Source organism: Chrysoperla carnea, chromosome 3, assembly GCF_905475395.1.
Source record: "Chrysoperla carnea chromosome 3, inChrCarn1.1, whole genome shotgun sequence".
Classification (NCBI taxonomy): domain Eukaryota; kingdom Metazoa; phylum Arthropoda; class Insecta; order Neuroptera; family Chrysopidae; genus Chrysoperla; species Chrysoperla carnea.
The window spans coordinates 2,024,635-2,041,357 of NC_058339.1; the positions used below are offsets into that span (position 1 = coordinate 2,024,635).

Genomic DNA, 16,723 nt, shown 5'->3' on the forward strand with positions numbered 1-16,723 from the left:
AAAATATATAAATAAAAATAAAAATTATTTACCATATAGTTTCGATAAAAAACTTAAATAAATAACTCGTTTTAGCGATGATTTTTGTGGAAAAGATATGAAGACTAATGTTAAAGGCATATGTCATAGTGTGTGTGTTTATATGTATACTAGAAACAGTAGTGAGGAACTACAGTCTTGTGAAAATAATATATATTATATGTATAATAGTCATAGCACAGTTAATGCACTGAATGATAGTATTAGTCCAAAACTTTTTGACTGGACGGTCGCGGAGGAACTACCTTAAAACATCGGGTTTTCGAACAAAAAACTCTGCCATGTGCTTGTTCTACATTCATTAAAAAACATTAAGAAGATATTTTTAGTGGCAACTGTCTAGTTGCAGCTGAATTAAAAAAATTCAATCACGCGGAATGTGGAGCCCATCAAGCGGTGAACATAAAAAATTCGAAAGCGAGGAAAAAACTCAGAAAATAATTTTACATGATTCTGACTTTTTATCACGGATGGAGGGGCGCGGCATTGTGACTAGAGAAAACAAAATTTGTTGGTAGGATGAAGAAAATCTTGAGCCGCAGGAAGATCCGTTATTTTCCAGTACCCCATTAAGACGTTATTCATATATTGCGAAATTAGAAACTAATGATCAATTGAATACTGTACTCACACATTTTTGCGAAATGTGATGAAAAGTTAGGTAATATGAAACAATACAAGGAACTTACTTAGATAGAAATTCTGACTGAAAAAGGCTGTGCTCCGTATCCACAAATAAAAATTACGGAAGAAAATAATTTTTTTCTGCCAAATGGGATTCAATGTGCAGTTGTTAAGTGTGATGGGGTGAATATCAAAGTAAAAAATACATATAGATTTGACAACATTATCCACATTTTGCTATTTGCAGCAATAGATGATTAAAATTATTTATTAAAGGTGTAGGAATCACGAAATAAAATGTGAACTACTTCTGTGCTGCTGCAGAGATGCAAACTGTTAAAAGAGTTGTATCCACTTACATATTTAAAAAGCGGGAATGCATTAACTCCATATCGGTTAGACGTCAAGGATGGAGTGACCAGCATCTGGGAAAATTTATCGATGAGACTAAGAGGAATTCGAAGGAATGAATGCATTAGCACTACTTGTCAAGTAAAAAAAGAAAACAGACTGTCATATCGGATCGTAAATCATATGATGATTGCATCAAAAGTCATTTGGAAATGCTCTTGACCATCACCGTCGTTCTTGGAAATGTAGAAATTGTAATGAAGTGGTGAACGAAAGTTCTTGCCTCAAACAATTTATTGTTTATTGAGCTAGATATCAGACCTAGTATTTCTCATAAAGTTGGATTAGTGCAATTTGAACGATATTCCACTGGAATTGAATATAGGGAAAAATATCGGTAAATAAACGAATTTCTTAAATAAAAATTTTTGAAATAATTCTTAAATTAATTTTCTTCCATTTTTTAAATATCGGCTTACCGGATTAAAAATTTTTTAACTTGATTTAAAAAAAATTAAAATAGAGTAAGAGCATCAGTACCGATGGAAAAAATGTTTGTAGAATGGATAAGTCTTAATAATTCTTAGAAACTCTGAATAACTCTGAATTTCTCAACGCTTTTGGGCTAATTAATTCGGACTTAATAAGTCTGGATAACTCTGAATAAGACAGTCCAAAAACGTTGAGAAATTCAGAGTTATTTAGACATCCCAAGACTTTTTCAGAGTTTCTAAGACTTATTCTTTCATGAAATATTTTTTCCACCATGGTACCCAGCCAACATCATGTTAATATATATGTTGTATATATTTTTAGCCAATTTTAGGACCGATAGTCAGTTGATTAAGGGCGGGCTTTCTCCCCATTATACCAAAATTTTAACTAGATTGCACAATTTAAATGTCGCGAATGTTTAAAATTTCTTACAATTATTTATAAAATTTGGACACAGTCTTATCCTAGGTCTTGATATATTAAAATATATAAATTCGGTGTTTTGCTTAATTTAATCAAAAATTAACAATTTTTTTAAATGTTTAATTGCTCTCAATAATATGCATTTCTTTTATGGCAGGGTAATTGGAGTAATCAATTTTAGAAACACAGCGGAACACTTTGTAGCGTTTTGTCATAGGATGGCCAACTACTGGTTAGAAAGTGATGATATGACCATGGGCTCAACAAGATGCTCATCAAATAGAACCATAACACCAGTGGCAGCATATGTATGGCTGTTATAAAATTTTAGTATAGATCGGGGCTGGGCGTACTTGATTTTTCAAAATATGAGGTTATAGATTAATATCACACTCTCCCACAGAAATGGTTAATTGCCAATTTTTTTTAACCAAGTAAAGCTATTTTGAGTTTTTTTGTGGTATTGTTTGTCAAAAATTTCCCTTATGTTTTTTCGTGCAATTCATCACTTTCGAGATATTAGCTGTTTATTGTTCTGAAAAACTCCAAAAAAGCCATGTTCAAAACTAAACATTACCAAAATCCATAATCCAAAAATAATCTATATCCTTTTTGAACATCCTTTAATAAAGCTTTGAAGAGTAATAACATATTATGACTTGATTCAAAAGGTTCATTTTTCAATTCTTGAAAAGGTGTTTTAATTTACTTAAATAACAATATTTAAGAAATTATATTATAACATCTTTTAACAAAAATTGAGGCTTTAGAATCAAAAAATTTGTTTTCCATTTTTGAAAAGGATTTTTTTCCCAACAATACACTACTAATACCTCGAAAACGTTGAAGTTTACGAAAAAAAACATAAGGGAAACTTTTGACATACAATGGCAAATAAAAACTAAAACGGCTTTACTTGGTTAAAAAAAGATAATATATGGTTGTTTCTGTGACGGGGTAGGGACATAAAACAACATCTGGGTGGGATGCACTGTAGACCAAATTTATGATTAAAGTCTAATATCTAGCTCAATAAACAACAAATCGTTTAAGCAAAAACTTTCGTTCACCGCTCCATTACAATTTCTACATTTCCAAGAACGGTGAAGGTCAAGAGCACTTCCTAATGACGAGAAACCTGATTTAATAGAGAATTTTCCCAGGCGCTGGTCACTCCATCCGTATTTATTCATGTGAGCGGATATAATTCTTTCAACAGTTTGTATCTCTGCAACAGCACGGAATCAGTTGCTCCTGTTTGAATAAAGTTTCCAAGACATTGTAACATTTAATTTACTGATTCCTTAATCATAATAATAATAATAAATAATTATAATCATCTATGGCTGATCACACTTAACAACTGCAGACTGAATCTCCTTTGACAAAAAAAATTATTTTATTTAGCACAGCCTTATTCATTAAGGATGAGCACGATAGAGGGGGCACAAATTTAAAAAATATATATTTTCAATTTTGATGAAAAATTATAATATAACTTGACGATGTAAGACGACGATGTAATGTTCAAAATTTCGAAAATTGGAAATATTGTTTAATTATTCAGCTTTCCATATTATCCCTTTTCAAAAATTATCCCTTTAGGGTTATAATCGCGAAACCGAAACTTACGAGTTTTTTCGATTTTTGCTAAAAATCAAAACTACCAGATTTGGCGTTATCTTTGATGTACAAAGTTACGTCGTTAAATTTTGAAAGGCTGTATCTCGGAAAGAATTGTGTCTACAGAGCCGTTTGTCGTTCCATATTATAGAAAATTTTGACTTAATAAAAAAGTTCTGAAAAGATTTTAACAAAAATTAGTCCTTTAGGGCCAAAACCCGCCAAAACCCGAAATTTTCACGGATTTTGCGATTTTTTACAAAGTTGCGGTTGGCACTCGAAGTAAATAACTTGGATTATTCATTGGAATAACATCATAAAATAGTCTGCGAAAAATCAGAAATACCGGATTTGATGCAGACGGTAATGTATAAGGTTACTGTAATAATTGGCATAGATAATATATGGTGTTTAATGCATTCCCGTTTTTATTGATGTTATTTTTTAAACTCAAGTACGTCTGGTCCCTGCTCTATATAATAATTTCATAACATATACAGAGTGTTTTTTTAAGTTGACATATGCTTGAAACTCGATAAATAACTTTTATCGATAAAAAAGCCTCAAGCAAAATATTTTGGGTGTATAGGCATACATCCTACGCAGACATTAAACTTGACCTAAGCTTTCAGACTCATTGAAAAGCTCACTGTACTTCGTAACTGGTAACAGATAGATTATTACTTTAAATTATAAAGTTTTTATGGTTAAAAATGTAATATTTTTTGTTCGAGACTTTTCCAATATAGTTAAGGCAAAAATGGACTGAAAAGCTTTACAATAAATTTTTTTTTTCCGTATCAAAATGATTATAACTTATAATTGTTTCTGCGGAATCTAGAGACTTTTCCAAAAATATATTTCCAATAAATGCAATAAAAGTGGTTTGTTTTTCAAAACGCATAAAAAACTAAGACTATCTAAACTATTCGGTTATTTACAAAAAAATGATCCAAACAAAAAATATTTTTGTATTTATAAAGAATTTTCTAATTTAAAGTGTTAGGCTAATGTTTGTAAGTTATTAATCAGAGTGAGTTTTTATTGAACCCGAAAACTTGATCGAATTAACTTAACATGTTTTGATTGAAACATTTTCCGTGATTAAACTTACTTGTCGAGTTTCACGTATATATCAAGTTAAAGACTCAAATCCACTCAAGCTAAAAATTACTTTTTTATGACAATTTACAAAGTGAATTACCAAACACGTGAAATTATATGGTACTAAAAGAAAACCCAATGAAATACAACTCAAGGACCTTCTACGTCTTTACTTGTACCTAACAAAAGAGAGTAAATATTTTTTTTTTTTTACAAATTTATTAATACAAAATGCAGTTTTTATTTCATGAACATTTTATTTATCTTTATCACAATAAACAGTTAGACTGCCAATAATATAGTCATATATCTTATCCTTAATAATTCACACTTCTTTCATCGGTCGACTTTTTCATCTTTGATAACAGTAAGAATTTATTTCAATAGATAAATTTGAGAGTAGTTTCACGTAAAGCATTAATCTGCACCTATATGCATAAAAAATGATATATGTCTTTTTTCGTACTCATTTAAAAACTACTTGAGCTGGATGAACAAACTATTTTTTTTCATCGTAAAGAGTTGAACATGGTCTCATTTTCTTCGTAGGGATGTATGAAAACGTTTTTAATGTTTAATGGTTTAATTATCATAGGCATTTTACATTGAAAATGTATACATGGAAAAATTGTATTTTAGTTTTTTGGCGATTTCAAAAATGCTTTTCCATTGCAATGATACGTTTTTATTTTTTTAAATTAAAATATACCAAAAATCAAAAGTAAAAATCTAATAAAAAATGAAACCATCATTTTTAAGTTCACCACTTAACTGATTTTAGTAATTCTTTCACCTATAGAATCCAACATTATCACCAATTAATATAGATTGTATTTTAATGAAAGTCAGGGTACCGCAAAAAAGTTAAAATCCATTCAGTTAAGTGGAGAACTCAAAAATGACGATTCAGTGGTCGAAAGGCTCAGTGATCGAGCGGTTTAAGGCGATAGACTTTCACCGTTTGGCTACTGAATGGGAAGTGGCGAGTTCGAATCCAGGCAGCGGAAGTGTGAACAATTAAAATTAATGAGGCGGTAGAATTGATCACATTTTCTTGAATAACAACGAAGTAACCGATTCCACACACATCATAAAATGTAATTGTGCAGTTAAATAAATAAAGATTAATAAAATGCTGTTATTAAAATTAAAATGCTGTTTTGTGTATATTTTCATACAAACTTCCATCGCCTGATTCACCCCTTTGAATAATTAGATGAATTTCGAAAAATCCTTTCTTAAATGATACCTACAATATAAAATCAATATCCTTTCGAAATTTTAAACTTTTATCATTTGCGATTTAGACTGGGCGTCGATATATCAATCGGGGCATTGGTTTTTCCCTTCCAGATTATTTCCCCTTCTGAAATATTTCTGATTTTAAACAATGATCAAAATGAATCATTTTGAAAAAAAAAATTATCAAAATCGAAGCTGTTAAAAAAGAAAACGTTTCCTGAAAATTTCAAAATTTTCCGATTTTTTTCTAAAAAAGAGAAGCTAAAAACAAAAAAATTAGTTTTTTAAATTTTACTCGTTAAATTTGAGGTAATGTAAAAAATGTTTTTCTAAAAAATAAATACTTTAGCCACAAATCGCTAAAAACCATTTGTTACCCCTTTTCACCCCCGGCGCACCCCTTTCCGGCTAAATCCAGCTGTTTTAAGTTTGTTTCCTGAGTTATACATATTATGTCCTACCCAAAAAAACGGGTCCGATCCTGCAACTAATTTTTTCCGATACAACGGGTCCGATACAATAAAAAATGTCATTTGTCGCATCAATGAGTGTTTTTACTCGGGAGTACTCAAGTACTTCCGAGTAAAAATCAAGAATCCGTGTGTCTCAAGAAGTAGTACAGCACGCGGAGGGCAGCGTTATGGCGATGTATGTAGGTGTTCGTGGCATAAGAAGGACATGCCGAGATGAGGTGCATCAGCGTCTCCGGCTGAGATTTGCACGCTCTGCACATAGTGGTGGAGACTGCTTGCTTACATACATACTTTTGGTGAGTTAGCGTCGCTATCACACCATCTTGGGCAGCGATGATAAAGCCTTCTGTTTCGGACTTGAGTCCAGCTGATCGGAGAAAAGAGAACGTAAGATCAACGGAAAGACTACAGGTGTCTAGATGACGGTAGAACATTCCCTGATGGTCACGATTCCGATGATCATCGAAGAGGGAGCGGATTTCAGCTCGTTTCACAGCTGAACGAAGTCGAGATTTGGAGAGAAGGACCACGTTATCATCAAGATCACGATTAGACGGATCAAAAGCAAGGCCCAATTTAGACGCTGCATGCTGTGCTGCAGAGAACAAGAATGCTCCTTTACCCTGTAACTCATGATCGCGCACGAGTTCCATAAGAGGGTCAGAACTATTTATGACCTGACAAGCTATTCCTAAAACTACCCTATCATGTAGACATTCAACGGATAGGAGACCTCTACCTCCTTGCTGGCGTGGGAGGTAATTGCGCGGTACAGAAGCACGTGGGTGCAAACTACGATTGACGTTCATGAGTTTGCGAGTGCCTCTGTCAAGTTCCTTAAGCTCCTCTATTGTCCATTTGATGGAACCAAAAGAATAGAGAAGGATGGGTATTGCAAGCATATTAGTAGCACGGATCTTATGGATCCCAGACAATTCTGATTGCCAGAATTGTCGAAGACGGTGCCTATACCTGCCGCGAAGAGCTTCCTTGACAGTAGACACACTTTGAATGTGGTTTTCACCGACACCCAAATATGTGTAGAGCTCTTCTTCATCGAGATGTTTCACGATGCTTCCATCTGTGAGCTGCACGTCTGCATCGTAATCAGGGACACGACCCCTCTTACAATGAATGACGGCACATTTATCGAGTCCGAATTCCATGCCAATAGCCTTCGTGTACTGATGGACAGCTTTGAGAGCTTGAGATAGACTGCTCTCAGAAGAAGCATAAAGTTTCAGGTCATCCATATAGAATAGATGAGTTACCTGATGCTTCCTATCTGTCGGGGGACCACAACGGTAACCAGTTTCTTCTCGCAAGCGCAAGGAAAGGGGCATAAGGAAGATGCAGAATAAAAGCGGGCTTAGGCTGTCGCCTTGATAGACACCACGCTTATACGTTACCAGATCTGTTGAGACAGTACGTTTACCACATCTAATGGTAAATTTGGTCTTCCACAAAGGTAACAGCTCTTCGATGCATCTGATGATATCGGGGTGAATTTTCAAACATTTGAGCAGCACCAATATGAGTTGGTGAGAGGTAGTGTCAAATGCTTTCCTATAATCCACCCAGGCCATACTCAGGTCGCGTTGATACTGACGGGCGTCTTGACAGATACATCTGTCAACAAGAAGATTATCTTTGCAACCTGATATACCTCGTTTGGAGCCGCGTTGCTCGTATATCATCTGCCAAACCGGTTCTATGGTTGTGAGTATGCGTTCATTAAGAATGGAGGTGAACGCTTTGTACACGGTATTGAGACATGTAATCGGGCGATAATTGCTCGGAACTGAAAGGTCTCCTTTCTTGGGAATCAAAACTGTTCGTCCTTCCGCGAACCACGTATTATTATTATTATTATTATTATTATTATTATTATTATTATTATTATTATTATTATTATTATTATTATTATTATTGTTTGTTATTATAATTGTATCTATACATATAAAATGCTTTGTCCTGAATGACTGATTGACGGATCAACACACAGCCTAAACCGCTAATCGTAGATACCTGAAATTTGGAGGGTGAGTTCCTTGTATGACGTTCCATGTGTTCCTTGTATGATAAAATTTCCGAAATTCTAGACCCAAAGGAGTCAAAGTTTGTATGGGACAACATGATTCTAACCCAATTCAACCTACTTCAAATTTTGCATAAGCATTCTTTAACATTATTGATGAAAGACATGTTTCGTATTTTATTGAATCGCCTAACGTGTTTAAAAACGGTAGAAAGAAAATAATTATTTTTGAAGTTAGAAATGTAAAAATTGATATTTCAGCTCATGCTTTGAGACGGAAGTGTGCTATATCACTTTTTCATGAAAATTCATTCTTTTAGGGGGGAAAATAAGGGATTGAGAGGATAGGGAACTGAACTTCACTGTTTATATCTATATCGACGTGTTCTCATTCAAAACAATAAGCACACCAGGTCAAAAGTTATTAAGGATGGATAGCTGCCATCTCCTGCGTAGTCTATCTTGAGAACCAATTTCATTTTTAAACTTGAGTTGTTTTATCTAGGCCAACTTTTGAACTTTAAAGTGTGTTTTCGAGCCTAATAGTTCAATTTAATTGATTCGAATTTATATTTTTGCTAAATATAAGTTTTTTTTAAATCAGAAGTAAAACATCAAACTTAAATTAAACTGTGTGCTTTAAAAATGTGCTTTGTTAACTTCCCAGTGGGATAGTTATTGTAATGGGTCCGATTTTGCAAATTGAAAATTTTGACATATCTCCACGTTTCAAGGCCTTTAGAGACGAATAGTATGGTTTTTAAAAGCATGTCCGTGTGTGCACATGTATGTATGTATGTATGTATGTATGTTCGGATACAATTTTCGCCTCGCGTATCTCGAGCACAAATGATGATATTGACATGGGAGTTTCATTTAACGCATAATTATGTAACTTAGACCTAATTATATTTTGATCAAAATCGCTCAAGTCGTTTTTTGTACCGAATGAAAAATTGTAATTGTCATTATTATCACTTATCATTATATAGTTTTAACGTCATCGGGGGTGCAGGGGGTAAAGCCTTCCTGGAGGTTGCAAGGGGCAAATCTCCTGCGGGGTGCAGGGACCGAGGGCCCCGCTGGAATTTTTTTATATATGTTAATATTATATATTTTGGTATGTATGAAATTTAATACTGTTTATGTTGTACTATTATTTTTATCTGCTAACATGTATGTATTTTATTGTTTATAGAACGCCCGAAGAAACAATAAACTATTATGAAACATTGCGTTAAAAAGTATTAAAAAATATGAAGGCGAGAATTAGGTTACGAACATATAGTAGTCTAGTTCACATGTACGATTTTTTCTAACTTTTTTGTATATTCTCTGAAAATTGCGAAATAGGTGTCATTCGATTCGTTATTTTATGTAGAAAGTTTACTGAAAAATCCGATATGGCGCTAAAAAAAATTGCAAAAGCTATAAACAATTAAGTAAAAATAAAATAGGGTGCTCAGTTTTTTTGGAATAAGTCAAAAAATACATTAAAAATAAACATTAGATTCTTAGTAAAAAACAAATTACGTCATAAAAGGCGTTGTTTTAATTTAACGTAAACAAACTTTTTAAAATCTTTTTTCAAAATGATATAATCCAATTGAAATCAGTTCATATCCTTTATTTAGTTTAATATTATTGAATGAAATATACTAATATCTACTGATTATCATTGGCTGCTGGTTATCGAATCATAGTCCGTGAATGAACAAATGTATCAATTTTTGCCATACCTGTAGCGCCCAAACTAGGACTCAAATCCAAAATTGGTAAATGACTTTTTCCTTCGTCTTTATGAGCTTATTCTGTAGACCGACGATCTGCAGTCAATAACAGAACACCCTGTATAAGAATTTTTATAAGTTCCCTTAATTTCTGGTTAAATATTTGTAAAATTGTCATGTATATGACTATTTCCTTGCACTTTCAAGCCACATAAAGTAAAAGAGCGTTTGGTTGTAAAATATGTTTGTTCAATTATTTTTTGATACATAATATTTTTAGTGTTTCCGTCATAAAAATATTCATTTTTATTTATTTATGTAAAATTTATGTTAAAATTTTAATCGGTTTATATTTTCGGCCATGGAACTCGTCGCCTCCGCAATTTGCGACCTTTGACCTTCTGAAGAGAGCTTTATAATGTATAGGCAGTTTCAGATTGTTGTTTAAGGTGATCGTAAACCTACAGTATTATCCTGAATGTATGTATTTTATTGTTTATAGAACGCCCGAAGAAACAATAAACTATTATGAAACATTGCGTTAAAAAGTATTAAAAAATATGAAGGCGAGAATTAGGTTACGAACATATAGTAGTCTAGTTCACATGTACGATTTTTTCTAACTTTTTTGTATATTCTCTGAAAATTGCGAAATAGGTGTCATTCGATTCGTTATTTTATGTAGAAAGTTTACTGAAAAATCCGATATGGCGCTAAAAAAAATTGCAAAAGCTATAAACAATTAAGTGAAAAATAAAATAGGGTGCTCAGTTTTTTTGGAATAAGTCAAAAAATATTCAAAATCTGAAAAAATATCCAAAAAGATGAAGAAATTTCTTAAAATAAAGTTCCAACTGCCGGAATTGTATCTCTAATATTTATAACTTCTACAGAGCCCTGAGAATAGCTCAAAATACGGCAAGTCTGGCTCTCGCGCGCGTTCTGTCACTGAGACCTAATAACAAAAAAAAATTATTTAAACATATAAAATATGGATATTAAGAAATAAAAAAATTAATGTAGTTTTGAGATACATGAATAAACAATAATCCGTGGTTTAAAAATTTTTATCACAATTTTTCCATTAGTTATGTAATTGTTAACTTACAATTGTTTCTATACAGAATGTTAACATTAAATCTGCGATAATTATTAAACTAAGATTCCAGAATTTTTTTCCCTCCATGAAGGTATTCTTAATAGGCTTTTATTATTACAATAACTTTTAACCTATTCCAGATACGACAATTATGCTTCAGGTCTTTATTATTTATTATTAAATAATTAACAATATAAGCCCAAAGACAATGTTTTAACTCTAGTATTTTTTTAAAAGTTATTGTAATAATAAAAGCCACAGATCGGCTGAAAAAGGCAAGTTTGATAGAATATTAATATTAAAAATTCAAAAAAAAAAATAGTACACAAATTTTTTTTTGTAAAAAAGCACGAATGTCTATTTTTATTATAAAATAAAGTATATAAAAAAAAATAACAGATAAAAAAAATTGTTAATAACAAATTATTTATTTAATAAACAAATGAAAAATTAATAAAAAAAATTTTTTAATTTAATCCGGAAGAAAAATAGAATTTATAATTTTTAGAGTTTAAACGGTTCCTTAATTGAATAATTAGTAGCTAAAAAAGATTGTTAATTAACAAACGCATTTTTAAGCAACAAATAAATTTTTTTAAGAATCTTTTTTTTTTTTTTTTTTTTAATCATAATATGTGTTAATGAACATATTGCAAAAAAAAAAAATTTCGATTTACTCATAAACAATGTATTTGTTTATAACAATTTTTTAACAACAATGGTAAAAAAATTGAAAAAATTATTTTTATGTAGCTTTTAGCCATAGAAAAATAAAACAATTCCAAAATTTAAAAAAAAAATTTTTTTCATTTCTTTTTTTCATTTGTTAATTTTCAAATGTTAATAACAAATTGAAAAATCAAAATTTTAAAATTTGAAAACGGCAATTTATTTTTAAGCCTATTAAAAATACCTTCATAAACATAATACATCAATTAAATTGAACTATTAGGCTCGAAAACACACTTTAAAGTTCAAAAAGTTGGCCTAGATAAAACAACTCAAGTTTAAAAATGAAATTGGTTCTCAAGATAGACTACGCAGTAGATGGCAGCTATCCATCCTTAATAACTTTTGACCTGTTGTGCTTATTGTTTTGAATGAGAACACGTCGATGTAGATATAAACAGTGGGACAATTATTCTGGGATGTTAGTTTTATAATTATCGCAGATTTAATGTTAACATTCTGTATAGAAACAATTGTTAGTTAACAATTACATAACTAATGGAAAAATTGGGATAAAAATTTTTAAACCACGGATTATTGTTTATTCATGTATTTCAATACTACATTAATTTTTTTATTTCTTAATATTCATTTTTTATATGTTTAAATAATTTTTTTGTTAGTAGGTCTCAGAGACAGAACGAGCGCGAGAGACTTGCCGTATTTTGAACTATTTTCAGGGCTCTGTAAAAGTTATAAATATTAGAGATACAATTCCGGCAGTTGGAACTTTATTTTAGGAAATTTCTTCATCTTTTTGGATCTTTTTTCAGATTTTGAAAATTTTCAATATTTTTTGACTTATTCCAAACAAACTGAGCACCCTATTTTATTTTTCACTTAATTGCTTATAACTTTTGCAATTTTTTTCAGCGCCATAGCGGATTTTTCAGTAAACTTTCTATATAAAATTACGAATCGAATGACACCTATTTCGCAATTTTCGGAGAATATACAAAAAAGTTAGAAAAAATCGTACATGTGAATCAGACTATAGTATGTAAATACGTATTGTATGTAAGTGTGTATAGACGTATTGTATTTGTGTGTATGAGCAGTGGATCACAACTATTAGTTCAGTCAATTGTTTGTTTTCACTTGTTTTAGTTAATATGAAATGATATCGTATATCTATAATGTTTCAATTCCATTTAAACTTAATGTTGCTAAACTTACCGTTTGATATTTCTAACTTGATTGAACCAATTTCTACGGTATGAATCTGTAACAAATAAATTATGAGCTATTATTATCTAGTTAAATCAAGTTAAATTCCGTCAAATAAACTAAAATTAGTACATATACAGGGTGTTCTGTTATTGACTGCAGATCGTCGGCCTACAGAATAAGCTCATAAAGACGAAGGAAAAAGTCATTTACCAATTTTGAATTTGAGCCCTAGTTTGGGCGCTACAGGTATCGCAAAAATTGATAAATTTGTTCATTCACTGACTATGATTCGATAACCAACAGCCAATGATAATCAGTAGATATTAGTATATTTCATTCAATAATATTAAACTAAATAAAGGATATGAACTGATTTTAATTGGATTATATCATTTTGAAAAAAACATTTAAAAAAGTATTTGATTGATTTGGTCAAATCCTACTTTTTTTATTTTTATTATATTTTTCCAAGAAAACATTAGATTCTTAGTAAAAAACAAATTACGTCATAAAAGGCGTTGTTTTAATTTAACGTAAACAAAATGATATAATCCAATTGAAATCAGTTCATATCCTTTATTTAGTTTAATATTATTGAATGAAATATACTAATATCTACTGATTATCATTGGCTGCTGGTTATCGAATCATAGTCCGTGAATGAACAAATGTATCAATTTTTGCCATACCTGTAGCGCCCAAACTAGGACTCAAATCCAAAATTGGTAAATGACTTTTTCCTTCGTCTTTATGAGCTTATTCTGTAGGCCGACGATCTGCAGTCAATAACAGAACACTCTGTATAAGAATTTTTATAAGTTCCCTTAATTTCTGGTTAAATATTTGTAAAATTGTCATGTATATGACTATTTCCTTGCACTTTCAAGCCACATAAAGTAAAAGAGCGTTTGGTTGTAAAATATGTTTGTTCAATTATTTTTTGATACATAATATTTTTAGTGTTTCCGTCATAAAAATATTCATTTTTATTTATTTATGTAAAATTTATGTTAAAATTTTAATCGGTTTATATTTTCGGCCATGGAACTCGTCGCCTCCGCAATTTGCGACCTTTGACCTTCTGAAGAGAGCTTTATAATGTATAGGCAGTTTCAGATTGTTGTTTAAGGTGATCGTAAACCTACAGTATTATAAAAAAAAGTGAATGGTTTATTGCACGGTACATACATTTAAACCAAAGAGATGCTTTGTAGTGGAATAGTGAGCTATTTTTGGCTTTAAAATACCACATAACTACAAAAATGTATAAAATATTGTATGCTTATAAATTTGTGATGCTTATAAATTTGATAATATAGATATAGCTCTTCAATCATCAACACTCTAGCTATAGTCGTCCTTGTTCATCAAATGATGGATCTTCGATGAACTCATAATTAAAATAAAATTTTTTATATCATCGACAACCTTATATTTTTATGATATAAACTACAAGATTGTCTAACTATTTTAGACATTCTTGTTTTTTATCACATTCTAGATTTTTTGATATAGAAATATTCAATTGAAAAGTATAACCTATATAATTCATCATTTTTTCAGCCAACTTTAAACGATAAAATTATACTAAAAAGCCCGGTGACCTAGGACTTTCTTGTGATTTTTGGAAACGTTGGTAATCCAAAAATGTATTTATAAAGTTTCATTGAAATCCCTAGTATTATCCAATCCTTGCATACTCCTTAATGTATGTGATCATGCACACTTATATTAGTTTCTTGTATGTATATTTGTTAATTTCTTTGTTATCTCGTATCTTCCAAACGACTCGATGGATTTCGACAATTAAGATAACGATATACTCGGCTTAAGAACCTTGGATAGGTGTTTCATAAAAAAACATGACAGACTGTTTTAGCGAAACAGTAATACATTACTAAAAAAATTAACCAAACTTATTGAGTAAATACCTTACCAAAATGAAAATAATTCAAAGGGGATTGCAAATATATATAGTATAAACGTATATATATATATATATATATATATATATATATATATATATATATATATATATATATATACGTTATATATTATATATATAGTTATACGAGTAGAAGAGTCACAGCGGTCCTGGCGCAGTTTGACCTCAAGTAACCCCGTTTTGATGGTACACTTTTCAAAAAAGGGCAAACCTAGGTGAATGTTGGAAACCTCGGAAGTTGGAGGGGATAGATGACGTCATTGACCAATAGTAAATCAAGATGGCGTCGGGAGGTGTGGTGTTGGGGAATAATGGCTGCCTAAGCATTGATGACGTCATTGGCTTTGACCAATAGTAGCGCTGTAAAAATCAAGATGGCGTTGGGAGGTGTGGTGGGGTGAGGAATGGCTAAACGGGGGGGTTGGCTTTAACCAATAGTGGCGGAGAGTGAACAGGGGGCGGGGCGTAAGGGCAAACCTAGGTGAATGTTGGAAACCTCGGCATTGGCCAATAGTAAATCAAGATGGAGTCGGGAGGTGTGGTGTTGGGGAATAATGGCTGCCTAAGCATTGATGACGTCATTGGCTTTGACCAATAGTGGCGGAGAGTGAACGGGGGGCGGGACGTTGACATTAGTCAGCAATTTTCAAGAATATGTTAATTTGACCTTGAAAAATATTGTAATTTGACACTTTATACATGATAAAATTCAAGATACGTGACCGGATGTTAATATTTTTTTTTATTGAGTCAGCATTGTAATATGACACTTGAAATTTACATAATAAAAATACATGTTCAAACTTGTTTGAATGGACTTTGATCTTAAAATAATTTTACACGTGTCAGCAATTTTCAAGAATATGTTAATTTGACCTTGAAAAATATGATATCATCATCTTGTAACAAGTTCAAACTTGTTTGAAATAATTTTACATGTGTCAAAACACGTGACCGGATGTTAATATTTTTTTATGATTAAGCAATGTAATATGACACTTGAAATTTACATAATAAAAATACATGTTCAAACTTGTTTGAATGGACTTTGATCTTAAAATAATTTTACACGTGTCAGCAATTTTCAAGAATATGTTAATTTGACCTTGAAAAATATGATATCATCATCTTGTAACAAGTTCAAACTTGTTTGAAATAATTTTACATGTGTCAAAACACGTGACCGGATATTAATATTTTTTTATGATTAAGCAATGTAATATGACACTTGAAATTTACATAATAAAAATACATGTTCAAACTTGTTTGAATGGACTTTGATCTTAAAATAATTTTACACGTGTCAGCTATTCTCAAAAATATGTTGAAATAGATTTGACCTTGAAAAATATGATATCATCATCCTGTTACAAGTTCAAACTTGTTTGAATAAAAATACATATTCAAACTTGTTTGAACATGTTTAAACTTGTTTGAATCGCATTAGATCTTAAAATAATTTTACACGTGTTATGAGATTAGAATAAAGGTTTTATTTAATAAAAATCTTATAAATATTTTTTTTTTTTTTTTTTTTTTTTTTTATTAATGATTAAAATTTACATTTTAAAAAAAATTTACAGAAAAAAATTATTATTATGAATCTGAAAAAACACACAAAGTATTGGTGACACTACA

The 16,723-nt window shown here is 31.0% G+C and overlaps 1 protein-coding gene across 1 annotated transcript in view; it reads right to left on the reverse strand.

Annotated features, from left to right (window-relative positions):
- LOC123294742 overlaps window positions 1-16,723 on the reverse strand; it is a 157,367-nt gene that overhangs the window by 110,411 nt on the left and 30,233 nt on the right. The window contains exon 8 of the mRNA XM_044875875.1: window positions 13,147-13,192. Within this exon, the coding sequence (XP_044731810.1) occupies window positions 13,147-13,192 (46 nt within the window). The remainder of the gene's footprint in view (window positions 1-13,146; window positions 13,193-16,723) is intronic.